This window comes from Poecile atricapillus, chromosome 9 (genome assembly GCF_030490865.1).
Source record: "Poecile atricapillus isolate bPoeAtr1 chromosome 9, bPoeAtr1.hap1, whole genome shotgun sequence".
Lineage (NCBI taxonomy): Eukaryota > Metazoa > Chordata > Aves > Passeriformes > Paridae > Poecile > Poecile atricapillus.
In genome coordinates, this window is record NC_081257.1 from 7,333,709 (window position 1) to 7,360,125 (window position 26,417).

Sequence of the window (26,417 nt, forward strand, 5' to 3'; positions counted from 1 at the left end):
GGCCCCCGCCCCCGGCCCGGCCCGCCCTCGGCACCGCCTCCCCTGGGCTGCCGGCACGGCCACCCCCATCCCCCAGAGACAGGCGGGCACAGGCAGGGCCAACGTAGCAGCTTTTAGTGGTGACCCCTCCAGCACGCCCGCACCCCTCGGTCCCCCCGCATCCCCTTGCAGTGTCCGGGCTCTGCCCACGGGACGTGCCCAGGAGAGGCTCACAGGGGTCTCTGGAGTGGTAGCGCTGCCCCTCACTGCTAGGCAGTGCAGAGGGAGTCAGAGAAGGGGCACAGGGAGGGCTTGGGACCCCCGCGGGGTCAATGGCCGAGGCGGGAATGCAGGAGTCCACTCAGGCCCCGGGAGCATGGAAGGGGCACTTCTCCCCAGCTGGCACCAGCACCAGCGGGCTCAGGTGTAGGAAAGCAGGTTGACATCGTAGCAGCCATCCACCTGGGAAAGAGAGTGACTATCACTGCACGGCACTGCTGGGATACTCCAGCCCCGTCCTGCTGGGAGCAGCCCCTCTGGGAGGGCTCCTGAGCCATGTGGCAGGGTCGGGGTCCCCATCAGCAGGGTGGTGGGACTCACATCAAATCGCCCGATGCGGGCAGCTGCCTGGCGAGCCCGGATCACCTCTGTCAGCACCCACATCTGCTGAACCTCTGTCGACACCTTTTCTGGATCAGGGAGCTCCTGGAAAGAAGTGGGCACAATGCTGTGGAGCGGGGATGGCCCAGACGGGCTGGATGACCCCGGGTATGGGCAGTGGTGTGGCTGGATAGCCGTGCCTCCCAGGGTGCCAGGCACGTGATGATGCCCACGTTCCTGACCTGCCAGTGGTTTCCCAACGTGATGTGAGCAGGGCCCCTCTCTAGGAAAACAAACCACTGGGGACATGGGTGAATGACCCTGATCCCTGGGTGCTGTGGTGCCAACACAGCCCATCTCTGCTGGCAGGTGGCCAGGACGAGGACAGAAAGCTGATTGCTGGCTAATCATTAAAAACCTAATCACACAGTCCAGAGTTTCCCAACAGCCTCACTGTGCGATGCTCCTTGGGCTTGGGTGCAGAATCCTGGGCACACGTGCTGGTTCACCCCAGAGACCTTTAGCCAGGTGGGACCTGTAGGCTCAGCAGCAGCTCTCCTGGCTGGGGCACAACTCTCATGGGAGCACAGCTCTGTCACACTGAGGGGGTGTCTCGTGGTGGTGTTGGGAAGAGCCAATCTCAGAGCAACCTTTGACATCTGCCCCAGATACTCCTTGCCAAAGGGAACATGATCCAAGCAATCAGCAAGGGACTGGGGTACCTTCCCCAAACTGTCACGCAACTGGGCAAGGATTGGGAACAGCAGCCTCACTGCTGGTGCAGTGTGAGCACTGTAGCATGGAAGCCCAGTAGCAGAACTGCCCTGGCAGATGTGGGCAATGTGCCACCCTCCTGCAGGCAGCACCTCCAGTTGATTCCGCAGGTTCCCATGGGCGAGCCAGCTCCCATCCTGGCCCTGCTTTGCCTGGACTTTGCCCACCAAAGGCCACCAACCAGGCAGATGTGGCTGGCAATCTGTAAACATGTGCTGTGCCCGTGATGCCCCTCTGCCCACATACTGTCCAGGCTGGGCAACATGTTCCCCAGAGCACACCCTCTACAAAGTGCTGGGAACCAGCCCTGTCCCCACATGTCCCACCCACCCACCCCTGAGTGATGCTGTGCACTCACTGCTCCCACAGTGATGTCCCTGTCCCTGTCCCTGTTCCCACACATCCCACCTGCCACTGAACCATGCTGTGCACCCACTGCTCCCACAGGGAAGTTCTTATTCCTGTCCCCACACATCCCACCCACCACTCCCACAGGGACGTCCCATCCCTCTCCCCATATGTCCCACCTGCCACTGAGCCATGCTGTGCACCCACTGCTCCCAGGGGGATGTTCCTGTCCCCAGACTAGAGGACAAACAGACTTAAGTGTCACCTCAAATAGCACATCCCCATGGAGATATTTTTCCTCTTAGCGCTGCAAACTACTTCCAGCACAAGGCGGGTTATTTCAGGGCTCTGCAGCTATTCCTGGTGAAAGCCTGGAGCCAGGCATGGGCCTGGCAGCCTCCTGAGGGATGCTCATGGCTGGCACCCCACAGAAGTCCCTCCTTCCCCCAATACCTCGGCAGTGATTACTCACCCCATGCAGGCTGGCTGGCTGCTCTGGAGGGGTCAGCTGGGAGAGCCAGGAGGGAAAATCCTTCTGGGGACTCTGAAATAGATCCAGAGGGTCACACGGGGTGTTCCCAACCCTATTTCCATCCTTTACACCAGGCAGTGTGATGGGGTTTAGAGGCCACCCCTAGTGATACTGCTATGGAAGCGTCACTTTACTATCCCTTGAATTTTGTAGGGAATTCTTAGTGGTTGTCAGAGCAGTCCCTTTCCCAGCACCACTGGAGCACAAGTGGATCCCAAGTGCCCCAGCAAAGGACAAGGACTTGGACCCACATCCCTTATGTGTGCTCCCCAGAGCTGTAGGGGGAAATGCCAGGTATAGAGATGGGGAGAGTGGCTTGTCCTGGCCCCCTACCCATGCCTGGCAGTGGGGTAGCTCTGGCACCTGCTCACCTTTTGTCCAGGGGGGAAAATCTGCAGGTCCTCGATGGTGAAATGGAGCCAGACTGGGGAGGGCTGTCGCAGGATGAACCGCATTGCTGTCACCTGGTCCACGTCACACAGCATCTGCAGGGCAAGGGCCAGGAAATGTAACCACAGGGGCTGGCACTGCCTGGGGGCAGCTTTTGGGGTATCCTCCCAAAACCCCAACCCACCCCAGACGGAAGAAGCCCAAGGGAAGCATCATCCCATGAGGGCTGGCTGAGGCACAGGGACACTCACAGCCATGGGGGTCAGTGGGACATTGGCACCAGACCCCTGGACTGGGCGCCATCCTGGGGTGTGAGCAAAGAGAGGTGAGCCCCAGAAGGGTGAGTGATGCTACAGTCCCATCCAGATATGCTGACCTGGTGCCGGTGGAGACAGAAGTAGTCCTGGGAGCCCTCCTCGGTGTGTGGGCAAGGCATCAGGCACAGGTTCCGCAGGCAGGTCACCCAGCGCCGGGACCCGCCGGGGCCGGGCCGCTGCACCCGCACGCTCAGGAACGCTGTGTAGAAGTTCCTGAACACGATCTCCTGCACCTGCGGGACCGGTGGCCTCAAGAGAAGGTCCAACAACGGCATCCCCCCATCCCTGCAGCGGCATCCTCTCCCCAGTACTCCGACGGGCACCGGCAATCCCCGTCCCGTACCGGGATGGCACCTTCCCGTACCCCCACTAGCACAGCCCCTTATCGGGATCCCCCACTCTACTGGGACGGGCACTGCATCCCCAGCATCCCGCCCAGCGTCGGTAAGGGTGGTACCCCAGCACCGGCATCCACCCGTTACCGGCACCGCCCCCGGCATCCCCTCCGCCCCGGGACCGCCCCTCACATCTTCCCGATACCGCCCACGGCATCCCTTCTGCCCTGGGACCGCCCCGGCTTCCCCCCATACCGGCACCGGCATCGCCACCCTCCCCGCCCCACTGCTGCCCCCGGCATCCCCGTCCTGCCCCGGCACCACAGCCGGCCCCGACTCCCCCAGCCCTGCACCGTGCCCGGCACGGCCCCTGTCTTCCCCCGGGACCACCCCAGCACAATCCCTGCCGGTACCGCCCCCGGCATCCCCCCGTGACTCCACGGGACCACCCCGGTACCCCCCCCCCGCCGGTACCGCGGCGGGCGCGGCCGCACTCACATCGGCGGCAGCGCCGCGGGGGAAGCGGAGGTCGATGACGGCGACGCCGGGCCTTGCGGGCTCGGCCCCCCCGGCCAGCTGGAGGGGGGCGGCGGGGCGGGGGGCGCAGGGCAGCGGGGAGCGGCCCGGCCCGGCGGGCGGACCCGGCCCCGCCGCTCCCGACATGGCGGCGCCGCGCGGCCGCCGCTCCGGGGCGGGGCCGGGCCGGGCGATGGCGTCACCGCCCGCGGGCGCCGGCAGGGGGCGCCCCCGCCCCGCCACCGCCCCGGGGCGGCCCCGCCGCGGCAGCAGCGGGAGCGGGGCCGCGCTGGCTCCGGGCATCCCCCGCACCGGCACCGGCATCCCCGGGCGGGTTTATTCTTCACACGGCGACGACATCGCCCCGCGGCGCCGAGACCGGAGCCGGGGGTAGAGCACCCCCCCCGCTGCCCTCCCGGGGACACCCCGGCGCACGGGCAGCGCCGTCCCGGAGTGAAGCGGCGGGGCCGGCCCCGGTGTGCGCGGTCCGCCCTCCACCCGGGGCGCACACGGGCAAATCCGGCTGGGGATGCCGGGGCTCGGAGCGGAGGGGATGGGGACGGTACCGGTACCGTGGCGGGTCCCCCGGGGCGGGCCCGAGGGGGCTGAGCCCGTACAAACTGCTGCCAGCCGCACACCGGTTTGTAAGTCTTTTTTTTTTTAATAAAACAATCGGAGTCTGTATCAAAAATTTAGTAAAAAATTAGATTTGAGAGTTCACCGATCTTTTTTTAAAACTATTAACTATTCCTGGCGCGCTTTTTTCTTTTTTTTTTTTTTTTCCTTTTTATTTATTTATTTATTTTTTTTTTAATTTTTTTATCTTTTCCAACAGTGTCCAGGCTGGAGTGCCAGCGTGAGGCCAGCGAGGCCATTCTTGCACAGTCCCAAGGAGCAGCCGGGACCGAGAACACACCCTACGCTCGTCAAAACACCCCACGGGCAGGGGGTTTTGCTTAAAATCGACCCTCCCAACCCTGGTGCTCGCTGGGAAGCAGAGAAGTCGTCGTGGCACAGGGCTCAGCTCATCCTCCTGCGAGCGTTCCCCGGCGCAGCGATGCAGCCCCTGCTCAGCCATGGGCACCTCACGCCAGGCTGACCCAACTCACGACTATTTTATGATGCATGAGAAAGATAGGATTTCTTTGATTAAAAATAAAATAAAAATGATAAAATAATCAAACCCCAAACCAAGAAGCTGATCCACCCCGAGAGGAGGAGGAGGAGGAGGAGGATGGCTGGCCCCGCTGACCAGCCCATGGAGCTCGCCTGCAGCACAGCACTGCCCTCCCCCTCCCCAAAAACTACACATCCCAGTTTAGGTAAACAGCAGATTAAATGTAAAAACTTAAACCATCGACTTCAGAAAGTCCCTTGAATTTAATTATTTTTAGGCTACCTTTCATGTTACGTCCTGTAGCTAGACACACGTGAATAGAAAAAACAGTACAGTTAGTGTTAAAGGCAAACAGCGGAGACCCAGAGTGCTACCCCAGTGCTGCCTGCTCCTCCCGACCCGGCCCGACCCGTCCCGACCCCCCTCCCTGCCCACCGCCCCGGCCCCGGCCGAAGCCGCCGGGAAGGCATCTTTGAGCCGAGATTTTTTTTTTTCTATGAATAAAATAAAACCAAAGCTTGTTAGGCAAAAATAAAACAAGTGTCCCCCCAAGTCCCGCGAGCGCTCCGGTGCGGCGGGCGCAGCCGGGGAGAGCCTGCTGGGGAGCGGGCTGGGGTTTCGTGTTCCCGGCTGGCGAGGGGGCTGCCGGCCCACAGACAGCACCGGTGTGGAGCTGGAGGCCCCTTCTCCCCGAGAGCCTCCCGTTTGTTAAGGGGGAACGTAGGGCGGTGGGGACCTGTACGGGGTCATGTTCTTCGGGCGGGAGCCTTTCCCCTCCATGGGTGCAGTGAAGGGGGGGGGAGGTTGGTAGGGCGGCGCGTTGGGGTCCTCGTCCCGCAGCGGAGTGTACTCCCCGATGGTGTCCTGGTTGAGCGGTGTGGTCTCCGGCATGCTCTGGTTGGGGTACTCTGGAGGGGGCAGTGGGGCTTTCTCCTCCTGGAGGATGAGGGGCATGCTGGAGGACGGTGGGGGCTTGGAGTCGTCCAGCTCGTCGGCGAAGATGATGGGCACGCCTTTCTTTATGAAGGTGGCCTGGTCTTCGATGGTCAGTTTGCCTTTCCTCTTCTTGCGGTAGCAGATCATGGCAATGATGCCAGCCACGAGGAGGATGGCGGCCACCACCACGGCAGGGATGACGGTGTGCAGGTACACATCGTCCTCGCTGCTCTTCTCGGGGTCTTTGCCTGCTGCCACCGTTGGTGTGGCCTCTGAGATCACCCTGCCATCCTTGGTCACGGGAATAAACTGGATGTGCCTGCAGCTGCCAGAACCAACCACGGACACATTCAGAGGCTTGAACTCGGGCTGCAGGACATTGGAGAAAGCTGGGCTCGGCCTGCCAGAGTCATCTGCAATTTTTTTGCTCAAAGTCCGGATCTGCTCCCGAGGGCAAGGCTCCAGGGGCAGTGTGTTGTTGGTCCACTCCACTACGATGGAGCCTTTTGTGATGTCCTGAACTGTGATCGTGCTGCTGTTCCTGTCACCGAATGCCAGAGCCAGCTTCTTCACCAGCATGATCTTCTTATGGATGTCATTCACCACTGCATTATGGTCCCCTCCCAGCCTGGCCTTGAACTTCACTGGAGACTTGTCCCCATGTGGGCGTTTGTGGACGTGGATTTCAAAAGCATCCACGGCAAAAAGCCCGCCCTTGTCGGTGGCATACATGAAGTACTCGTGCTTCCCGATGTGGTTGTGGTCTGGCATGCCGTACATGAGCTGGCTGGTGCTGTTGAACTGCACCCACGAATTCTCCTCGATCATCTGCTGTTCCTTCAGCTTCAAGGTCAGCTGCAGCTTGTCAGTGGTGGTGTCTTCCTTGTCATAGAAGGTATCCGACGGTATCTTAACCTCAAAGTAGGTGCCTTCCCACGCGTCGACCCTGTCGATGTGGTTCGTCAGCTTGGGTGGCTCATTCGGCTCCCAGGGCCGGGGCAGCCCGCTGGCTGTGGTGCGCACGCGGGACGGCGGAGAGGCCGTTGTCAGCTTGGAGATGGGGGATCTGGTTGTGCTGGGAGGCTTTGTCGGACGGGGAGTTTTGGGCCTTCGAGTAGGCCTCCGTGTTATTGCCGTGGAGGAATCTGTTGTGGACGGTGTGGCTGGCTTCAGGGTGGAGACTCTCGGTTTCTTGGTGGTAGTTGAGGGCGGTGTGATCACTGCTGTGGGCTCTACATACCCGGGCATGGTGGGGCGGATCGGCACAGAGGCTGTGCCTGTGCCTTCTGCTACCCTGGTTGGCTGGATCGGCCCCAGCGTGGGTGTCTGCACAATGGGGCCTCTGGTTCTGATGGTGACTGTTGGCTTCCTTGGCAGTGGAATGGGCTCCCGGACCGGGGGTGCTGTTGTCTCTGTGGGAGGCGCGATGGCAGGTGACGTTGGGGTGGGGACAATCCTCGTGGGTGGCTCTTGTGCGGCAGTGGTGGGCGGCCCGATGGCAGTCAAAGGCGTAGGGGTGGCGTTGATCTGCCGCCGCATCCTCTTTGGGAGGTGAGGTTTCTTGTTAGCAATGTGCCAGCCAACAACTGGGTAGCCAAGGCGGGCAGACATGGTTCCTTCCTTAGCTGGAGCCTCCACCTTGCTGATGTTGGGGACACTGTTTTGGCTCAGGGAACATCCCAGTTTCCATGAGAGTAAGGCCCCGTTTTCCACCACCTTCTTTGCATTTCCTGGCCCAGCCATGAAGGCTGACATGTCAAAGAGTCTGTTATTTACAACAGGAACCAACTTCATGTTGTGAAGTTCCACCTCTGAAAAGCTTCTCATTCTGTTTAAGAGTTCAATCCTCTGCTTTGGTGTCATTTTTGTTAAGTCAGCATCCAAAATGACAGTCAGGATAGTGACTGGCTCTTCCGAGCCACACACGAAAGGTGCTGTTTCACTCATGTCCTGGACGGCCACTCGCACTGACTGAGGCTCGTTGTGGTCTTCTTGGTGGACCTCAACAGAGAAGACATTTGTGGTCTGTGGGACATAGCTCCCATTTGGGAAGGGCTGCAGAGTGGTCACCGAGATGTAGTGGACACCCTTGTCTGTGTCAAGGGGCAACCCTTCCAGGGAGCTGCTCTCTGCATTCCAGTGCAACCAAGAAGGCAAGGAGTCCTTCCCAGCTTCAGAGATCTATCAAACAAACAAACAAACAAACAAACAAACAAAAAGGCTTTAGGAGTACAGCAGTAGGACAGGTTTTATCAGCAGTAATGCTTAATTTCAAGGATTAAAGAAAAAATCTGACGTGTAATAACTGGGGAAGGAACATCCTGGCCAGAGCATGGCAGTCTTTGCCACCTCCTCCTCCACGTGTTGGCAAGGATGAGCTCTGGATGGTGCACAGGACCCAAAGGGTTTAAGGAGCCACAAGAGGTCATCAAGTCCCACAAGGCCCCCTCGCCTGCAAGTGCTCCCAACACTTGCTGTGCAACTGCCAAGCACAAGTGGTTCATTTTCTCTGAGGGCAGACGGGGAGTTTACGTCATGGGGACAGTGACAAAGCTGAGGGCGAAGTTATGCTGTACAGCAGAGCTGATCCAACAACTACCCTCCTCCCACTCCTTCCTCTCCCAGCTTGGCCATCTTGCTCCTTTCCTCACCCCATCACACCCTGCCCACCCTATAGGCATCAAGCCCACTGCTCCAGCAGCTCAGCACAACATGTATTTTCTCTACTTACTTTCAGCTTGTCCCACTGTCCCCAGGGCCAGGATGACCCAGACAGGCCAGAAGCTGGCCAGCTATGGTTCTGAGTCCCTAGCCTGGCTGGAGCACACCAGCTCTCAACAAGCAGCAGGAAATCCTGAGAGCTACATGATGTTGTACTGCTGAGGAACAGCAGGCAAGGATTAAGGAAGGGAGCAGACCCAATGTAATGTCCAGTGTGGGCAGGCAGGGATGTGGCACACGGGCTGGGCAATTGCTGAACATGACACAGGACAGCATGCCAGCCTGGCTTCACCCCCAGGCTAGCTAAAAATGAAGGATTTCACTTCTACATAATAACTTGTTGCTGCATGGGAAGGCTTTGTCTCAGAGCACAGGCACCTCAGGACTCCAACACACTCTTTCAGCCCATGGGACTCTGTCTGCTGCCCTGGGTTGTAGCTGAGGGTGGGTGCAAACCCCCAGGCCCCGCCAGTTCCCGGCTGTCTGCTCGACAGCCGCTCGGGCTGCACAGTGCAAGGGGTGAGGCTGCCAGCTCGCTGGACTGTGACATTTCCTGGGGCTGTACATACTCCTGAGTGAGTCACCTGAGCTTCACCACCTCGCAGGCCTGGAGGCGTTTGGCAACTGACCTGGCTGGGCTTTCCAGAACTCCACGAGGCATCTCCCCCTGACACTCAGAGCAAACAAGATGCTTTGGGGCTCAGGGAGACACGTTTAGCAGCCACTGCAGTCCAACACAGAGCCAGGCTCTAGCTATCCTCCTGAAAAGGTGCTGTGGTTCTCTGCAGTTCTGTAAAGCTTATACATATTTCATAATTTACCCAAATGCAAAGCTGGGAGAGGAGCTTCCCAAGGAAACCTGCCTGGTGGGAGCATTCCTGCATCCAGCAGCAGGTGCAGAGCTGGGGCTGGATTAGCCAAGACTGCAGGTCCTGCTGGGGAAAGCCCCTGGCTGGACAAGAAACAATGCCTGGTGCTGCAGGGCTGGGCACACAGTGAGTGGTGGGTGCCTCTCCCACTCCCTGGCTGCGGGAAGGATTCCGGCAGCACCCTGGGGCTCACCCCCACACTGTGGGTGTCAGCACACCGAAGGGTCTGGATGCACAGCTCTGCCAGGATAACACAGGACCCAAAAGTCTTTTGGCAAGAGCAGCACAAAAAAGCTTTTGTGCAAGAGCTGCAGAGGGTTTCAGCCATGATCACGCAGGCAACACCCTCGTTCCTCTCCTCTGTGAAGGACCAGCCCCACTTTCAGCCAGCCTGGTCAAGCTGGAGAGCACATCCTGAGCCACACATTGGGTACAGCTTATAGAGCAGGGTTTAAAACTCGCAGCACAGATTTAGTTAACTCCTCACCATCCCAGAGCAGAGCTTACAGCAGCTGGAGGAAGCTCTCCCAAGGGCCCTATACCTCAACATATGCCACCACGCACCAACATGTGAGCATCCTTCCCCTGGGCCTTGCTGTGTACCCACGTGTCTGGCAGAGGACAGGGGGTTTTGGCAAGGCTGTGGCTGCGTTCGCTCCTCCTCCATTGCAAGAACAGGAGCTGCTTTTAGCCCAGACGTCCCAAAGGAAAGGCAGCCCTTCACCTGAGCTGGGCACAGGGAGCCAAGCCTTGCTCCTGCAGGAACAAAGGAATGAATTGTCCTTCCTTGGCATTTCTTCTGCCAAGACAGAACAAAGTCAAGGTCTGCCCCTGCTCAGCCAGAAGCACTGACCTGCCCCTGTCTTCCTTTAAAAAAGTGTCATTTCATCACACCCTCTAAAAACTGAGATGCCAGGACGCTGCCCAGTGCAAAAAAGTATTTACAGGAGCTGGATGGTTCCTATAATTAGCCACTAACCTGCCCACTGTGAAGGATGGAGGGCTGGGCTGGGCACACATAAGGAACAGAAACATCAGGAGCCAGGACAAAGCCACAGCGTTATTGAGGCTTACACAATCAAGAATAAAAACTTTATTAGCAAGTGGTTAAATTCACTCGGAATGTGTAATTTTAGGCTACATTTGGAACAAATCTTCCCCTTCTGTGCACTCTGCAAAAGCCCTTAATTACAGGATCACACACTCCACACAGCTTTCCTGGGTTTTGCCACTGCTGCCTCCTCTCTGGGCACTGTCAGGACTTGAGGAGGAGACCTACAAGCAGCAGTACTTTACCCAGTCTCATGCCACAAGGTGATTCTTCCTTAAGTCATGTCTGCTCCTACTTCTGATAGCAAAACTCACTTCAGAAAGGTGGCTGACCCCACATGCAGAAGTGACAGCAAGAGATGCACAGGCCAGTCTGAATATTCCTGCTTGGAAAACCATTTTCAACCTACAGTTTACATGTAGGGCCCATGCTAGAAAAGGAAGCTGCAGCCAGACAGATTCACACAAAAAACTAGGCTCTCCTGAAAAACAAAAACAGGCCAAGCAACCACTGACAGGGATGACTTGTTCTAGCAGGGATGCGACAGTTGCAAAACATTTATAAAACCACTTAAACTTGATTTAAAAAGAGCTGAGCTAGTTCAGCTGTATTCAGCCTGCAAGGAGAAGTGGACTGTTTCTAAAGGCTCTGCAAGAGATGATTAAGAAAATCAAATTTATTTGGATTACTCCTATGAAGCCTGTGCCTCCCCTGGGAAATCTTTGAGAAGGCAACAAGTCACAAGCATTCGATGTCTCTGCACTGCTTTAAACACAACAACTGACCTAACAGCAAAAATGACCCATGTTCTTGTGACAAAGGAAGAACCCAGAAAGATTAGAGTAGATAATAAAGCTGTTATCAGGATGGATAAAAATACTTGTTCCTAAACAAAGGCTGATCAGCAGAGCCCTGGCGTGGGTCTGTCCTGTCCATCGTCACTGCTGTATTTGTGCTGGTGTGAAACTGGGAGCAGGGAGACCTGGACTCTGTTCTAGCAATGTTTCCTTGAAATATTGCTTCAAAAGGTATTTGTTAAGGCTACACATAGTTAATGATTTGGGATCTCTAGTTTTCATGTTAAAAGTTTCCCGGTTTTCTATGTATGCAATAAGTATCAGCCTTAAGCCCATTTCCCTCAAGGGGTCTGGTTTCAAAATAACTCTTCCGTTGCCTAAGTTTAAAAAAAAAAGGCTGTCTTTGTTTTCCCATTATTTGAGATAATTGTAAATGAATGCTTATTGGCTAAAGATTAAACAAGCCTGGCAGTGTATCGAAGACCATTAAAAAATAAGCCATGGTTGTGATTTAAAGTACATACAGTGAGTGGTCTGGCTGGTCTTGAAGACCTTGTTCACAAAATCCTTTCAGATAGACATGGCCTGTTATTTTTAGGCCAGCCAAGAGCAGTCAGCTCATGAAAGAAGATAGCTCAGTTTGACTTGTTTTTTTAAACTTGGATCTTAAAGCCCTGTAGCCAACAAGACAAAGATAAGCAAAGGAACAGTGAGCAAAACTGCTGCCTCGAGGGAATTCGGGCAAAAACTGCATTCTTGCCTACAAGGGTGCCCTTTAAGCCTCCAGGTATTTAGTCCTCTTCCTCCTGATGAATCCTCCAGGAAAGGAGGAAGTGAGCCCTTTGCCAGAAGACAGGTACCATAGGATCCTGCCACGGGTCTCCACTATGGCACACCACTATGAAATCTTCCCAGTGCTGAAGTATCTGATGGGATCTCCCCTGTCTGTGCTGACAGACCTTTGCATTGACAGCAGCAGCTGGGAGTCAGCTCCTTCCAAACCCATCCTAAAAACCCCCTGAGTGCTTTTGGGCATAGTCAGCATGGATAGTCCTGCAGCTCTGCCAGATCTCCCACTGCCCCATTCCCCTCCCTGTGTCCAGCAGCTGTTGGGAGACAGACCCTGTGCCAGGATTTCATCTGGGGTGTAATTACTGATGACAATTCACTGTAGCCAGGCTCCTTCAGCATCACCCCAACACACATGGCCAGCAATGAGGAATGTTCCAGCTGGGCCCTCCAGAAGGTGAGCTGAGCTGTGCTCAACTGACTGACCCAGCCAGTGGCACACCAAGTCTGCAGGCTCAGGCTTCTGCAAGCAATTAACCAGCAGGCAGGGGAAGAAAATGGAAATTCAAATGCAATTCAAATGCAAATATAACTGCAGAGATAGAGTTGAGCCTAAGCTGTTTGCCTAAGCCCAAGCTTCATCTTAACCCCCTGTTAATGCTGCAGTATGGGCAGTGTTGGCAGCAGAAGCAAAAGGCAGCCTCAGCCCCGAATCAGATCCATGGGCAGGCAGATTCCCACTGCCTTGTCCCACACAAGCTGGGGGAGTGACACTGGTTTCAGACCCACCCCAGTGCTGCTGGAACTGTGGGCACTGCAATGAGCACAGTCAGACTGGAGTCAGGAGAAGTGACGGGCATGGGGCCTGCAGGCTCCAGCTCAGAGGATGGAGTCCTTGTTTTGGGAGGGAGGCTCTGCCTGTGGATCCATCAGGTGCACTCCTCACCTGGCACAAAGGCCTGCAGACCAAGCTGTGTCCAGGAACCACAGCCCCAGGCAGGTCCCATGGCAGCAGAGGCCGGACTGTGATGGTGCAAGACAGGAGCTGGACAGCCCTCAGCCCACAACAGCTGCCAGAGCCTGCCAGAGTTCAAGTGCTCGGACAATGCCTTCAGACACATGGCGATTTTCCATGTTGTTCTGTGGTGGGCCAGGGCTTGGACCTGATGGTCCTTGTGGGTCCCTTCCAACTCTGAATACCCTAAGATTCTATGAAGCCGTGAGCCTTTGGCCCCAGGGAACAGCCCTGCCAAGGAGGTTAGCCTGTGTCCATCCAGGAGAGGTTGTGTGAAGGAGCCTCCAGCCTTCCTCCCTGCCTCCTTTCCTCAAACACAACAGAACTGCAAACGAGGACATCAGACATGCCTAGGAAACACAAGGCCCAGAAAACAGTGGTGCAAGGAGGATGGGCACCTCCCAGAACCTTCTGCTCACTGGGCACAGCTACGGTGCTGCTGCAGTGCTGGGCTATGGGAAAGCTCAGGCTGGAGAAAGGGAGGATTTACAACACGGATGTGGAAGGGACTGCGACACCAGCCAGGGCTTTTGGGAATCCTCAGCAGACGCTGCTCCTCTGGTCTGCTGTGTACCTTCCACAAAAGGCCCAAGAACTCATGCACAAAAACAAGCTGCTCCAGGACATTTCATGCAGATGCCTCTGCCCCTGGAAGTCTAAAAACAGCCCACAGACTAGACTGCCTCTCAGAAGTACGTCAGTCTTGGTGACCCAAGCCTTCATTACCAGCAGGAGCTCACCACCTCTGTTCAGAGACCAAAAGCTACATGAGAACAGCCGTAATTGGTGCTTCCTTTGTGCTCAGGTAGGTCAGGATGGTTGAACTAACCCCACATTTTGGCTGGTCCCAGCCAAGGCCCTGCAAAGCCCTTCCTGTATGTCTCCGTGCACTGAAGCTGTTGCTTTAGAAAAACAAGTCATCCCAGCCCAGAAAGCTGAGCTAAGGGGGAATAAGGCTTGCAGAGGCCACATCACTGGTCCTGCCCTTCATCTTCAAGTTCAAACTTCAGCCTCTGAAGGACCAGGTAGCAAAATTACTCAAAGCAGCTACTCTGCTTTTACATGCTCATGAAAACCTGAATGAGAAGTTTACGTGTTTCCTGCTAATCTGCATTTTCCAGCCATTCAAGGAGCGAGTGAAGCCTCACGCACAGAAAGCAGCCCCCCTCCTCTGTAGATGTGGGTGTAGGGCTGTGTTGTGGGCTCAGCCTGCCTTCCACACGAGCTGGGCTTTGTCTAACCAGCTTCTTTACCGTCAGTAAAATGGCTCCACAACGGTGCAGGCTGAGCAGCTACGCCCAGCTCATGCCACCCTCGCATACTCCTGCCATGACGGCTTCTTTTCCAGATGCGCCTCTGTGTTGGCTATAAGGACACCATTCAGCGTCCCACTCTGCCTGGGCAAGGGAACACAACAGCTGTTTCACTGGGAGGTCACTACAAAACATTGAGTGTCCCAAGAAATCCTCCTTTCATCGGTCCATGCAAGCAGCTTGGAAGGATTTGTTTAGCCTTATTGTTGGAGCGGGAAGGCGCAGCCCGCCCGCGCCAGGGCTAGGGTCAGCACGGGCTGCCCACACCCCGCCTTATCCCTTGTCCGGGGGGCGAGCACGGGGCAGGAAAAGCCTCAAACTCCTTTAAAAAAAAAGTTTGGTTGGGCTCTTCTTTCAGCGTGACTTTTTGTAAGTGAAAGGCCAAAGGGAAGCAAAAATACCACAAAGCAGGGATGCCAAGTACTGGGGGTTTAGTGCTGCCACCGCACTGCTAACCAGCCCTGGCAATTTATTGCTGCCATCAGCAGATTGCTGGAAAGCTGGCTTTCAAGAGCATGGCAAGGAAAGGCAGACCGGATCTTACAGTCCCAGGTCTGCTCCTTCGTAGGATTCTCATTATCATCACATTCCTCCGTCTCCCTGGATGCTCAGAGCAACAACCTGTAAGAGCAGGACAAACCAAGGAACTTCCCAGTCCGTCTGAAAAGACAGTTTATAATTAGATCAAGTCACATTTTCCACTCCTCCAAATTCAGAGCTTGTTACTAAGCGTGCACTGAAAATGCCAAATTCTCTGACTCGGTCTCGCTGCAGGAAAAAGATAAGCGTCCCCCTCGGCTTATCAGCTCATTTTATCACTCAGATTGCAGCGTGGCAACCAAGCAAAGCCCTGCCCAAGTCTTCCTTTGCCTGGACCTGTTCCAGGCACTGCCATTTATCCCCGTGTGCTCGCCTGTAAGTAGCGGCTGTTGCTGCACCTCCCAGTCAGTCCAAGAAACCCAGGGACCCCAGGGAGGAGGTGAAGCTCAAATGCCGCGACACAGAGACTTTTAAGATACCCAGCTTGATGACACAGCCCCCTGGGAGTGCTCTTTGCTTCTCTTCTTCCTTTGAGAAATGCCACTTTAATAAATTTCACATTCAGTTAAAATGCTTTGAAATAAAGATCATTGCAAGAGGAAAAAAAAAGAAAAAGTCAGTATTTTGTGGTTTTCTTCCCTGAAAGCAAGTGTGTCCTGGCACTGCGGGCTGGCTGCCAACATCCAGCCCTTGGCTTTGGGGTAAGAGCAGGATTGAGGTGAGTAGCACAGCCCTGACAGTAGATACTCATGTCAGGATTCCTGCAACCCAATCTCTGTGGATCCTGTTTATAAATCAAGGTTCCTGACATCTGATGAGAGCAAAGCTGTTCAATAAAAGCCACTTCAGCAGATGGCAAATAGAACAACCATTGGTTGTTCAGCCTCCTGCTTGCGAAGTTTAGTGGTGGACTTGGCAATGCTGGGTTAATGGTTGGGCTGGATAATCTAAAAGGTATTTTCCAACCTAAACAACTCTGTGATTCTATGAAAGCAAGACTCCCTTTTTCCCAGATGGATATCCAGTCTCTGATAACCTCCAAACCCACTCCATAGCTGCACTGTGTAATTCATCTGAGTGAATTCTGTTGTTCTCATCACTTTCTCACCAGCTGTTTGCTTACAGAGAGAGCTTCTCAGGGCCTCTGCTACGTGTTTTACCTGTCTTCCCAACAAAGCCCTGGTGAAACCATGCACTTCAGACCTAAAAATAAACAGGGGCTAAGACACAGATGGGAATGCTCACTTGAACTTCTCAGCATTGGCTACAAAGCCATGCAGATCTGCTCTGTGGGATCCATCCCACAGCCAACACTTACCAGGACTGAAGGCAGGTCAGCAGCTTTACACGACCTTCAAGGGAGACACAGCGAATCTCCTGCTCTGGCAGGGATGTGTCTTGGGAAGCAGTACCCACCAGGAGCTTTTCTCCCAGCATGCTTTATAGATCCATCTTTAAACAAAAGTTATTTAATAGTGTCTCTATGTATTGTGGGTATATGCATTTAGGATATCAGGCTGTGGAAGGGCTCAATTCCTTGTAAGTATTGTATCCTTGTGGGGATGGCATACCTTGGGCTGCTGGGATGAGTGGAGAGCCATGTTTGGCAACAGCCAGCACCCCAAATCATGCACCTCACCTTTTGTCCTCTTCTGGGACTGGAAGCAGGAGAATCTACAGACCTGGGTATTTCAGCTGATAGGAAGATGTCCAAACCAAAGCAAAGCAGACATGGAAAAACAAACGATCGTAGGATATATCAAACAAGGTTATTTATAGAAGAGAAAAGGAAGTTTTGATGCTTTTATAAAAGGTTCTGGTAAAATTTCATCTGGAATGTTTTGTAATGCTGTGGTCATGCAAACATAAGAAAAATAAACTCAATCTGGAGGAGGTGCAGAAGACAGCTGCAAAGCTGAGGGGAAGGAAAGAAAGCTTATTTTATGAGAAAGACTAAAGAGGTTGCCTTGTTTAACCTAATAAAATCAAGATGGGGAATATGCCTGTCACCTATAAATACCTAAGGGAAGTAAATATTATGAAGGTAGAATTGATTTAGGCTAAAGGGCAGCACATATAAATATTTCTAGCCATCTCTAAACTTAGGCTAGAAGCTGCATTTTCAATCAGAGCAGCCAAATTCTGGAGCAGCTTCAAACAGAAGTGGCAGGAACAGGAAATCCAACTGGTCTTTGACCAGAGCGTGATCTGTTCTTCGACAGGACACAGCTGAGAGGTAACAGGTCAAACTCCACACAGTCCTCAGTAGAAATGGGGTCAAGGAGATGATGACTGGTGAAGGCACCAGCACTAATGCCCAGGTTTATTCTGTCCTAGCCAGCATCTGCCAGGAGACAGTGGGAGCCAGTGGCAACCCATCCACACATTGTCTGTATGGCAAGGGGACAGGGAATTTGGGTGTTTTGGGTGATACAGGGAAATTGGGTGTCTTAACACAAACCTTGTAAAAATACCCATGTTTTGGTGACAGAAATGGCTGCAGGATGCCTTTTAGGAAGGCACAGCAAGGAATTTTAATTTCCAGCCACCTTCAGGCAGCAGGAGAGCAGTCTGACAGCCAGAAGTCCTGCTGTAGTGAGGAAGCTAGAGGACAGCATCTGGACTGACCTGCTGCCAAATCCAACAGCTGGAATACCGGCAAGCTCCAGCTGCTTTTCAGAGGACATGATACTGCCTGACCAAGGCACTTGCTTGGGAACACAAGGCACAGGGGAAGGGCGTTACCACGGCCCCAATGCCTTGCAGGCAGCTGGCTCTGAGCAACGTGGAAACAGACTCTGAAATTATGACACATGGTAGGTTTTTATTTCTTTTCTCTGCAGCTTGAGCACATTCAAATAAATTTACTTTTGTCCTTAGCCATAAAACCCTCACCTGTTGCTCAGCAGCTTTGGGGGTGGCAGGGAAAGGCTGGGGACTGCTCCCAGGAGCACATACCTGACTGTGCAGGAGTGCGTGCCTGCGGGGCACTCCTCCGGCACGCTGCACATGCCTGGCGTTGTTTCCATCCCACAGCCGAGTTTGCAGAGAAAAGTATTTTGTCTACAGCTGGCTGGAATCTGCTAACAAGCAGGGAGAGGATCTGAGAAGGAGCTTCAAGGCGATCCCCACCACAATCCTAGAAATGATCAGTGGGAATCATCTAGAAATGAAGCAATAGCACTTCATCCAGGCTCCAGTGGGAGTCTGGGGACAGCAACTGTCAGCTTTTTTTTTTTTTAATAAAAAATTATAGACAATTTCTTTGAAATTTAAGAGGAAAAAAATATAGGCAACCATATCTCATTGTAAACCCTCCTCCATCTCAGAAGGCACAGCCCTTATTCTTAGGGTTTAAGTACACCAGAGACTAACATTCAGAAGTATTATGCTTTTACTGCTCCAGCTGAGAAATGCCAGGCAGCCTGAGAAAAATACCAGAGCACTCTGCCCTGAAATTTACCAGTAAAACAAAAATGCATCCTAGCACCCAAAACTGCCTACGCAGTTCTCACTAGCCAGGAATCAAATCCCCATAGTAAAGGTCAGCTGTGCTCAGCAGCCAACCTGCAGTCTCTGCAAGGAGAGCCCTTCCAGAGACAGCAGCTAAGTGAGAGCCTGCTGCACTTTTAAATTCAATTTCAAGGTGAACAGATGCAACATGCACTTGGGTAAACCCAGGGATAAACATGAAAATCGCTCCCAGAGCTTGCTGAAATACACACAACCAGCAGCTGCTGGGTCTTGCTGCAGTCCAGTCCAATCCAGGCTCTCCAGCCATGTTGGTGTTGGCCAACACACCTCACACCTACATGGCAGAGGTATAATTTAAAGCCATCAGGTGGGGTGGAAATAAAGTATTTTCCTGCAGCTACTTGAGCTATCACAGATTACTTTTGTGCCAGGAAAAGACGACAGAGGAAGCTGTGGTGTTATATAAATACTGACACTTATTCTTGCCATCAAAGCAGCTATTAGACAATACCAGAACAAGCCACTCGGATGCAAAATCCCAAACCAGTTATCATTTCTGTAACATGAGATCTGGGGCTCACCACAGGCTCTGGCAGCCCAGTGCTGTACAGGTGTCCTGTGCTCTGAGCCCAGGCTGTGGGTGAGGTCAGGCAAGGACCTTGGCCACGGGTCAGCTCAGAGTCACCAAGACCAACCTGGCCCCTTCCCTGACTTCCCTGGCCAGGGGCTCACCCACTGCCCTCCTCCCCCTGTCTGACCCACTGGCCATAACAGCTGCATTCTTCAGATTTTTCTGTCCACCCTGGCACATTGTGGTCTGGCACCCTCACTGGAGCCAGCAGGATCACGTATCAGGACTGGGATAACTGTGTGACTGTACACAGAGCTAAACCAAACCTGCCTTCAAGGAGAAACCGAGATGTCAGACTTGCTCCTGACTTGCTTTCCATCTCCCTCTGATCTTCCAAGCCACACCAGAAGCTTGTCTTTTTATAATGCTTTATAATGCTCTTTGAAAAGAAATCCTGAGACTGGAAGTTCACTTTTTTAAGAAGAGAATTTTCTGAATTCCATGTGATCCAGGCAAACCCTTCCAGGAAAGGACTAACAATGAGCACACCTGTGTTTGGCCATGTCCCTACTTTCCTCTGAGCTATTCTAATCCTCTCCTGAACTCAAGACTGATTCCAAAACTCAGTTTTCAGGTCCTTGCAGTGCCAGCCACATGAGTTTAAGTCAGATAAGGGGAAAGACTACCATCTTTCCCACAGGGACTTAGTGGCAAGGTCAGGAGAGAGAGTGTCACAGGCAGCCCAAAGCCTCGCTGGCAGGACAGGGTCTGTTTGTCCGGCAATGTCTTGTTACCACAGTGAAGCAAACTCCCTGAGCCTGAGCAGCAGTCCCAGGGAATCCATGGCTCCCCAGATCCCATGGATTCATCTCATGAATGTGCCCGTTGTTGCACGGCAGAGCATAGCTAAAATACAGCCAACAAACCAAATCAGTCATCCCTGAGAAGTCCTCTCTGTTACAGAAAAGAAAAACTTTGCAATGAGGTGAGACTAATTTTTTATAAAAATCCTTCTCCTGTAGTCCTACAGAACTCTAAAGCTGCTTCCCAGCCACACTCCTGACCCAGACCATGAGTGGGGCAACTCGCTCCATCCTCCAAGAATATAACTAAAAACGATCCTCGGGGAATGGTGTTTCTCACCTGGACAACTTCTCCATTGGAAGCAATTAAATCCGTGGGGATGGAGACTCTGAAGTAGCGTCCCACCACGGCAGAGCTGTCGGGAATGCCCACCACAGCCGGCACAGTCTCCCGGAGGTCCGAGAGCACCGAGTGCATGGAGGCCTCCAGCTGGTTTTCCCAGTCCCGAACCACTTCTGCCGGCTCGCTGGGCCAGTGGCAGTGAGCAGAGGCTGCCAGCAGCAGCACGGGGAGCCAAGTCCTCCCCAGGACAGGGGATTGCAGTAGGCATCCAACAGTCATTCTTCCCAGCAGCCTTGGCAACCGTGCTCCAGCTGGAAAGGGGATCACAGGGAATCTGCAGGCACCACAGCACAGGCAGGGGATCCACCAGTCCTTCACAGCAGCCTCATCCTAGGAGTCCTGGGAACCTGGTTAGACATAGGAAATCCAATCAGCACATTAATTAAGATAACCAAGCCAGCCAGTTAACTCATAGTGACCTTGCAATGGACAGAGGGCTACTGGCCATGTTACTCCCTGTGCCTCAGCTTTTGATTTAACTGCAAGTTACCACAACCATTAGAGAGCACGAGAGTTTCTCAGCCCCTCTTCTCCCATACATACAGAATTTCCAAAGAAGCAAGATCTTCCTGCTTTTCCATGCACACAGCCATGTTTCTGCTGCTCTGGAGACACAGCATCCCCAGACAGTCACAGATAGGGAGACAGGGGAGATACAACCAAAGCTGAGACTGAGCACAACACTAATTGTTGACCTTTCAAGGTGAGCCAAAGCCAGGCTGGAATATCAGTGGATTTAAATGCCAGTCCCAGGCAGGAAAGATACCAAGAAACTTTCGGAAGCCCAAAACTGCCATCCTAATGGCTTGACACGTGACAGATGCTTCTGCTCCTCTGACCCATGAGCCTGGTTTTCAATCCAGGTCTCCTCTCAGGTCCAGCTTTTTGTATTAGTGTGTTCAGAGTTGATCTGGGGGCCCACAACATGCAGCCCCAAATCAGATTGAGTGAGCTATGCTGCCATCCAGCTCTCTCCTGCTTGCACAGCTCACCTGTCCCCATACTCTACCAAGACACATCTCCATCTCTCCCTCACTTTGATGTTTTGTCCTTTCACTTCCACCCCATCATTCTCACCTCCCTGCTTCCCTGCATCTCCTTTCTCTCATTTTTTCCTTTTGCCATCATTTCCTTTGCTTCCTCAGCTATTTCTCCCTCCAGACTGCATTCAGCCATGGCAGAGTCACAGATCTGTGCCACCACGTTCCTCTCCTGCCTGCAGGAGATCAGTGAATTAGTGGACAGAGCCATTTGGGACCCCAAGGAATTCGTACTGCCCACTCTGGTATCCCAGTTTGCAGCCAGCACAGCCCCTGGTAACTAATCTGCAGTAGTGAGTGGAACAGTGCGTTACACGGGATGGCAGGAGAGACACACAGACCAAGCAGGTGTTGTTCAGTGTCAGGAGCACACAAGACTGGGTTCCCTAATGCCTTAAACCAACTCCTTTTTCCTAGGCTGAGAGAGAAGTAGCTCCAAATTCCCAGAGCAAACCAGCACAACTTCTAACTCCCTGCTCTTATTTATTTTAGCCTGCTCTATCTGCACCATATGATGCTCATCAGGCTGTCCTAAGAGACCCTGGAGCCAGTCCATGTGGGAAGGGAAATCCCACTGCTTCTTGCCTTTGCAGAGCTCCCAGAGCAGCACGACGGGGCTCAGCTGCCCGCTGTGCTGTGGCCAGGCAGGGTGTATTGCCCACCTGAGGCTTGCAGAAGCAGGCAGAGGGTCTACCCATGCAGGCACCCAAGCCCAAGGCTACCACAGCAGGCTCTAGGAATAACAGGAGAGATAAGGTTTGGTTGCTCACCCTAAAGCCTGAGCTCTAGAGAAGCTGAGAGGGAGCGTGTAAGGACCTGCACATCTGCCCTCCTCGATGGGCCTTTCACAATAAACCCCACACAGAGAAGGGCTGACACCTCCCACCCCAAGGTAACGGGCTCAGGGCACAGCTGCAGCCAGCACAGAGGGCTGTGGGTAGTAGGAATTAGGAGCTGAATGCAATAACCTCTGGCTACAGGATCCACAAGGCAGATACCTGATCTGACCGCTGCTCTGTGGAGAACCTGTCTCAAGTGAAAGGCAGAAGAGACAGCAGAGGCAGGATAACATTGCTGGGAACCACAAGACAGATGGGAGGATGGCTGGTAAGAAGGTCAGTGCCACAAAAAAGCCCACTCCCTGCTGCTCTTGTGCTTCCAACTGTCTGAGCTGACTGTGAGGGGAAAGTACCAGATGAAACAACAAGGAAGGCAAAGCCAGGCTCTTCCCAAAGGCAAAGAAACACAGACCCACAGAATCTGCTGAGTTGGAAGGGACCCATCAGGTTGATCAAGTCTAACTCTTGGTGCTACACAACACACCCCAAGAATCCCATCAGAAGCTCTGCCCAAGTGCTTCTTGAGTTCTGTCAGCCTTGAGGCTGTGACCATTCCTTGGGGAGCCCATTCAGTTCCCCATCACTCTCTGGGTGAAAAAACACCAGCACAGGATGGTCTTCACCCAGAGAGAGGTGCCTGAGCTGCTTCTCCAGAGTTTATCCATAGGAATCCAGTGGCTGCTGGATAAGGACAAGTCACAATCCCTACAGGCCACATCTCTCCTACCTGTGCGGTCAGAGGAGGATCTGACACATTGCAGTTGATTTGAGATGAGCATAGAGTCATCTCAGCAGGTAAATGAGTACCACAGTAGATGTCTGGTGGAGAATATTCAACAGGCCATGTGAATGAGCTACAGAGATGATGCAGACACCTGCAAGAGGTCCTGAGGCAGTCACTGCTCATCATAATGGGAATTCAGGGGACTCTTTGTCCCTGCACTGTGCCTTAAAAAGCTGAAAGAACAAGCTGAAAGAACTACTTTCTCCCTCCATGGAGCCTGGCCACTGCAGTGATGATGCCTTGTCCATGAGCTGCTTTTCCTGAAACCTGCTCATTGGAAAGTCCTGATGTGTATGGCAAGCACGGGCAGGATCAGACACTTGTAGCTGGGGGAGGAATGTGGCAGCAGCCCCGTGGCTGCCATGGGGCTGAGATGCTATCAAGGAAACGTGTCTGTCTCTCTCTGCTGCACTGAGTATTTACACTTGAGCACAGGACAGACACCCCAGACAGTCACACACAGTGTACAACTACACGTGGCTGTAAAAACAGCTGGAGAGGTGCTCCAGGCCAGTCCCTCCCTGTCACACTGCAGTGGAGCTTGTGCATGAGCATGGTACAGCTCTGTGCTGCTCAGCCAAATGATGTGATCCAACCTGAGGCGTTTTTGTTGGATGGAGAGGAGCATTTGGGCAGAAAGGAGCTGGTTCTTGATAACTGTGGTGAGCAGGAGAGGAAGATGAAGTCATCACCTATTTCAGAAACACTTCTCAAAGCAGTCAACAAACACTGCCCAATATGTGCCCCTCAGCCCAGCAACTGGCCATTACGTGACACTTGCAGGTTGCAAATTCACAGTTTCATTTTAGAGAAACTACAGAAGAACAGGCCCAGCATATAGGAGTGGAACACACAGGATAGGAGGAATTCAGTAGCTGATAACAAAGAACAAACAGAAGAGCTGAGAACAAACTTGCGCCACCAAAAAAAACCCTCTTAACAGCTCCACCTCACCACACAATGGACAGAAGCTGAAACACTGCCAGCCTCTCACAGTGTGTGAAGGAGGAAAAACAGGGTGGTTCCAGCTATCAGCAGAGCTTCACAAGGCATTGCTGTGCAGTGCTGAGGTCCACATGGACTGCCAATGCAAGGTGGAATACTTTTTGCGATAGGAGATCCCCTGCCTAAAGCCAGTAGTGCTGCTCTGCAAGTCTACTAGCCACCAGCACTGTGGGTCTGGATGCAGCTGCACAGGAGTGAATCTGCAGCAAGGCTGGAACGAGCACTGGGGACCTGCCTGGTGCCTCTGGTTTGAGAGCCCACACCACCTCACGTGGCACTACCATGGGCACAACCCTGACTCAACTGAGAAACCATCCCAGCTGTATTTGGAAAAAGTCAGCGTTCTGCGTCATTGTCCATGACCGGTGAGTGGCACAGAACTGGAGCTCCCCAGGAGCAAAAACCTCAGTGCTTCACACAGTTTCCCACAAATTCATAATAGGGCCAAAACCCAAACATAGATGGAATTCTGCAGGCGGTTTTCTGCTGATCTCTGGGAAGCATAAGGCCATAGAGCTGACTGACTTAGACAGCACTTCCCAGTTATGAGGGAAGACCAGACCACCCCAGCTTCTCTACATGGCACTGTGCTCCTCCTTCCAGCAGGATCTGCACTTCCCAGTTTCACAGAACAAACACAAAGGTTCAGGTTAGTCCTGAATTTCAGGATGTTTCCTTCTGTCTGATCTTCTGAAAGAACCGACTTTTTCTTTATTCTCCTGTTTCTGTGAGAGCTCTTTTGGTCTCAAGTTCAAGCCTTCCGAGTGTTGGATGAAACATCAAAGTCAGTATCAACATCTGCTTCAGTCCTAACACTTGCTGCATGTGCCAAGGTTGATTCCTGATCTCCAGTGCCAAACCCCCTCGCAGAGCCACGGAACTGGGTCTGCTTGGTGAAGTTATGATGCTGCATTTGATATGATGCTGACTTGTCAAGGCAATGCTGGAATTTGCTCCCTCTCCATGCAGCTATGAGACCTGCTGATGCAGTAAGGACACGCTGTACCTTCGTTATCCAGGAACGCTGAACAGCGCAGGCAGAAGATGGGACTGAAAGGAAGGACTGAAAGCAGGACAAAGTAGCTACTCCCAGCCATGCATTTTCCCAGAGCCCTCTCCTTCTGCCCATCACAGACCCAGGAGTGTGAGGCCAGGAGAAGCATCCCAGCGAGAGGAGGGTGGCTGTCCTAGAAATGACTCTTCCTCTGTGGCTGATTACGACAGCACTTCAGCAAGAACCAGTGAAAGTGAAGTCTCTGTCCAGCTGCATCTAATCCAATTGCTCAAGCACACAATCACATCACTGGGCTGCGGTAATTAATCACCCCCAGCATATTAATGCCACTGAGCCGAGCGTGCGGAAAGCTCAAGTAACTGCCGTGCAACTCTTGACTCTGGTTAAGAAGGTATTTAGGAGTTAGGAGGAATCCCACTTACCTGATTGCTTATTTACCAATATCCTCATTAAAGAGAGCATTAAACAAGTGGCCTTTCTCTAAGGAAGCAAACTCAGATAAAAAGACTTGGTGCAACTTTGCAGAGCAGAGCTATTGTCTCTGCAAAGATCTCCCGTGCGTGTTTCCACAGGAGGATCTCTGGGCAAGTCTCGTCAGCTATCGCACGCCTGCGAGTCAAGGCAGCGAGCAGCAGGAATGATGAAATCCAGCGTCCCTGGCCAGGCACACAAAGATGGCACTCTGCCGGACGTGCTCCCCGCTCCAAAACACGACAGCAGGCACCCCCGGTGCCAGCCTGGCGGCGCGGCCGGGCAGAGGCGGCCGGTGCTCCGTGCACGTCTGCGCTGTGCTGAAGGAGTGCGGGCAGGAGGGACAAACAGCTCGGGGGCAGTCAGTCTGGGCACAGCAGCCCATCACCAAGTTATGAACTAACAGTCTCTTCAAGCCCAAGAGCATGCTAGCCTGCAAGCCTGGCATGTAGTACGTACAAAGAACACCCTGGAGCGTGAAATTTAGGAAACAGTCAGAGTTTCTGTGCCTGCCCTGCTCCGGACGTACCCTGAAACAAAGGCAGCAGCCCTTCCAACAGACTATGTTAAAGGCTATGGGAAGTGCAGCAAATGCCTCTGGGGGTTATTTCCAACCTCAGTGGCTTCTGCCATGTACATTCACAGACGACCCCAGCTCCAGATGCTGCTGCACATGGATGAGTTACAAACAGGGAGATACAACAGAACAACCACACACAAAATGGTCACGCACAGACTCAGGGCAGGCATCTGCCACAAGGGAACAGGCCAGGAAGAGGACAGAAGATTCACCACCAGACATAGCTTCCCACTCCACAATGCTCAGAGTGATGGCATCCTGTCCTACACAACACTAACCAGGCGTCTCTAGAGATGGTGGCCTTACACAGAGACAGGAGGACAAGCTCATGTAGTTTCTGGCTTAATGCTACATTCACAGCTGCCTGCTCAAAGCCAAGTCTGCACCAAAACCAAAGCAGCAGCAGCTCATGATCAGAGATAGGACCCTGAGAGACGTGGCTAAGTGGGGAGCCCCAGATCAGTGCTCCTGAGGCCCCTGGAGCCCCTTCCAC

The 26,417-nt window shown here is 53.4% G+C and overlaps 2 protein-coding genes across 9 annotated transcripts in view; both read right to left on the reverse strand.

Annotated features, from left to right (window-relative positions):
* Positions 1 to 72: 72 nt before the first annotated feature.
* Positions 73 to 3,960, reverse strand: NICN1 (nicolin 1, tubulin polyglutamylase complex subunit). 2 transcript variants are annotated; one of them, XM_058844993.1, is made up of 6 exons: positions 3,774 to 3,960; positions 3,000 to 3,173; positions 2,605 to 2,718; positions 2,174 to 2,245; positions 580 to 684; positions 73 to 441 (listed from the first exon to the last, which is right to left on the reverse strand). In XM_058844993.1, exons 1-6 carry the CDS (start codon positions 3,936 to 3,938, stop codon positions 400 to 402), a joined length of 672 nt encoding a protein of 223 aa, XP_058700976.1. In that variant the 5' UTR covers positions 3,939 to 3,960; the 3' UTR covers positions 73 to 399. The 2 variants fall into 2 exon arrangements, with proteins under 2 accessions (XP_058700976.1, XP_058700975.1); XM_058844992.1 differs by lacking the exon at positions 3,774 to 3,960 and having other exon boundaries at positions 3,000 to 3,441.
* Positions 3,961 to 4,550: 590 nt separating this feature from the next.
* Positions 4,551 to 26,417, reverse strand: part of DAG1 (dystroglycan 1) — a 50,059-nt gene continuing 28,192 nt past the window's right edge. For all 7 annotated transcript variants that reach the window (XM_058844887.1, XM_058844888.1, XM_058844894.1 and 4 more), the window contains exons 2-3: positions 20,128 to 20,537; positions 4,551 to 8,025 (exon numbers count right to left, since the gene is read on the reverse strand). In XM_058844887.1, coding sequence (XP_058700870.1) covers positions 5,617 to 8,025; positions 20,128 to 20,409 — 2,691 coding nt within the window. In that variant the 5' untranslated portion in view covers positions 20,410 to 20,537 and the 3' untranslated portion in view covers positions 4,551 to 5,616. The remainder of the gene's footprint in view (positions 8,026 to 20,127; positions 20,538 to 26,417) is intronic.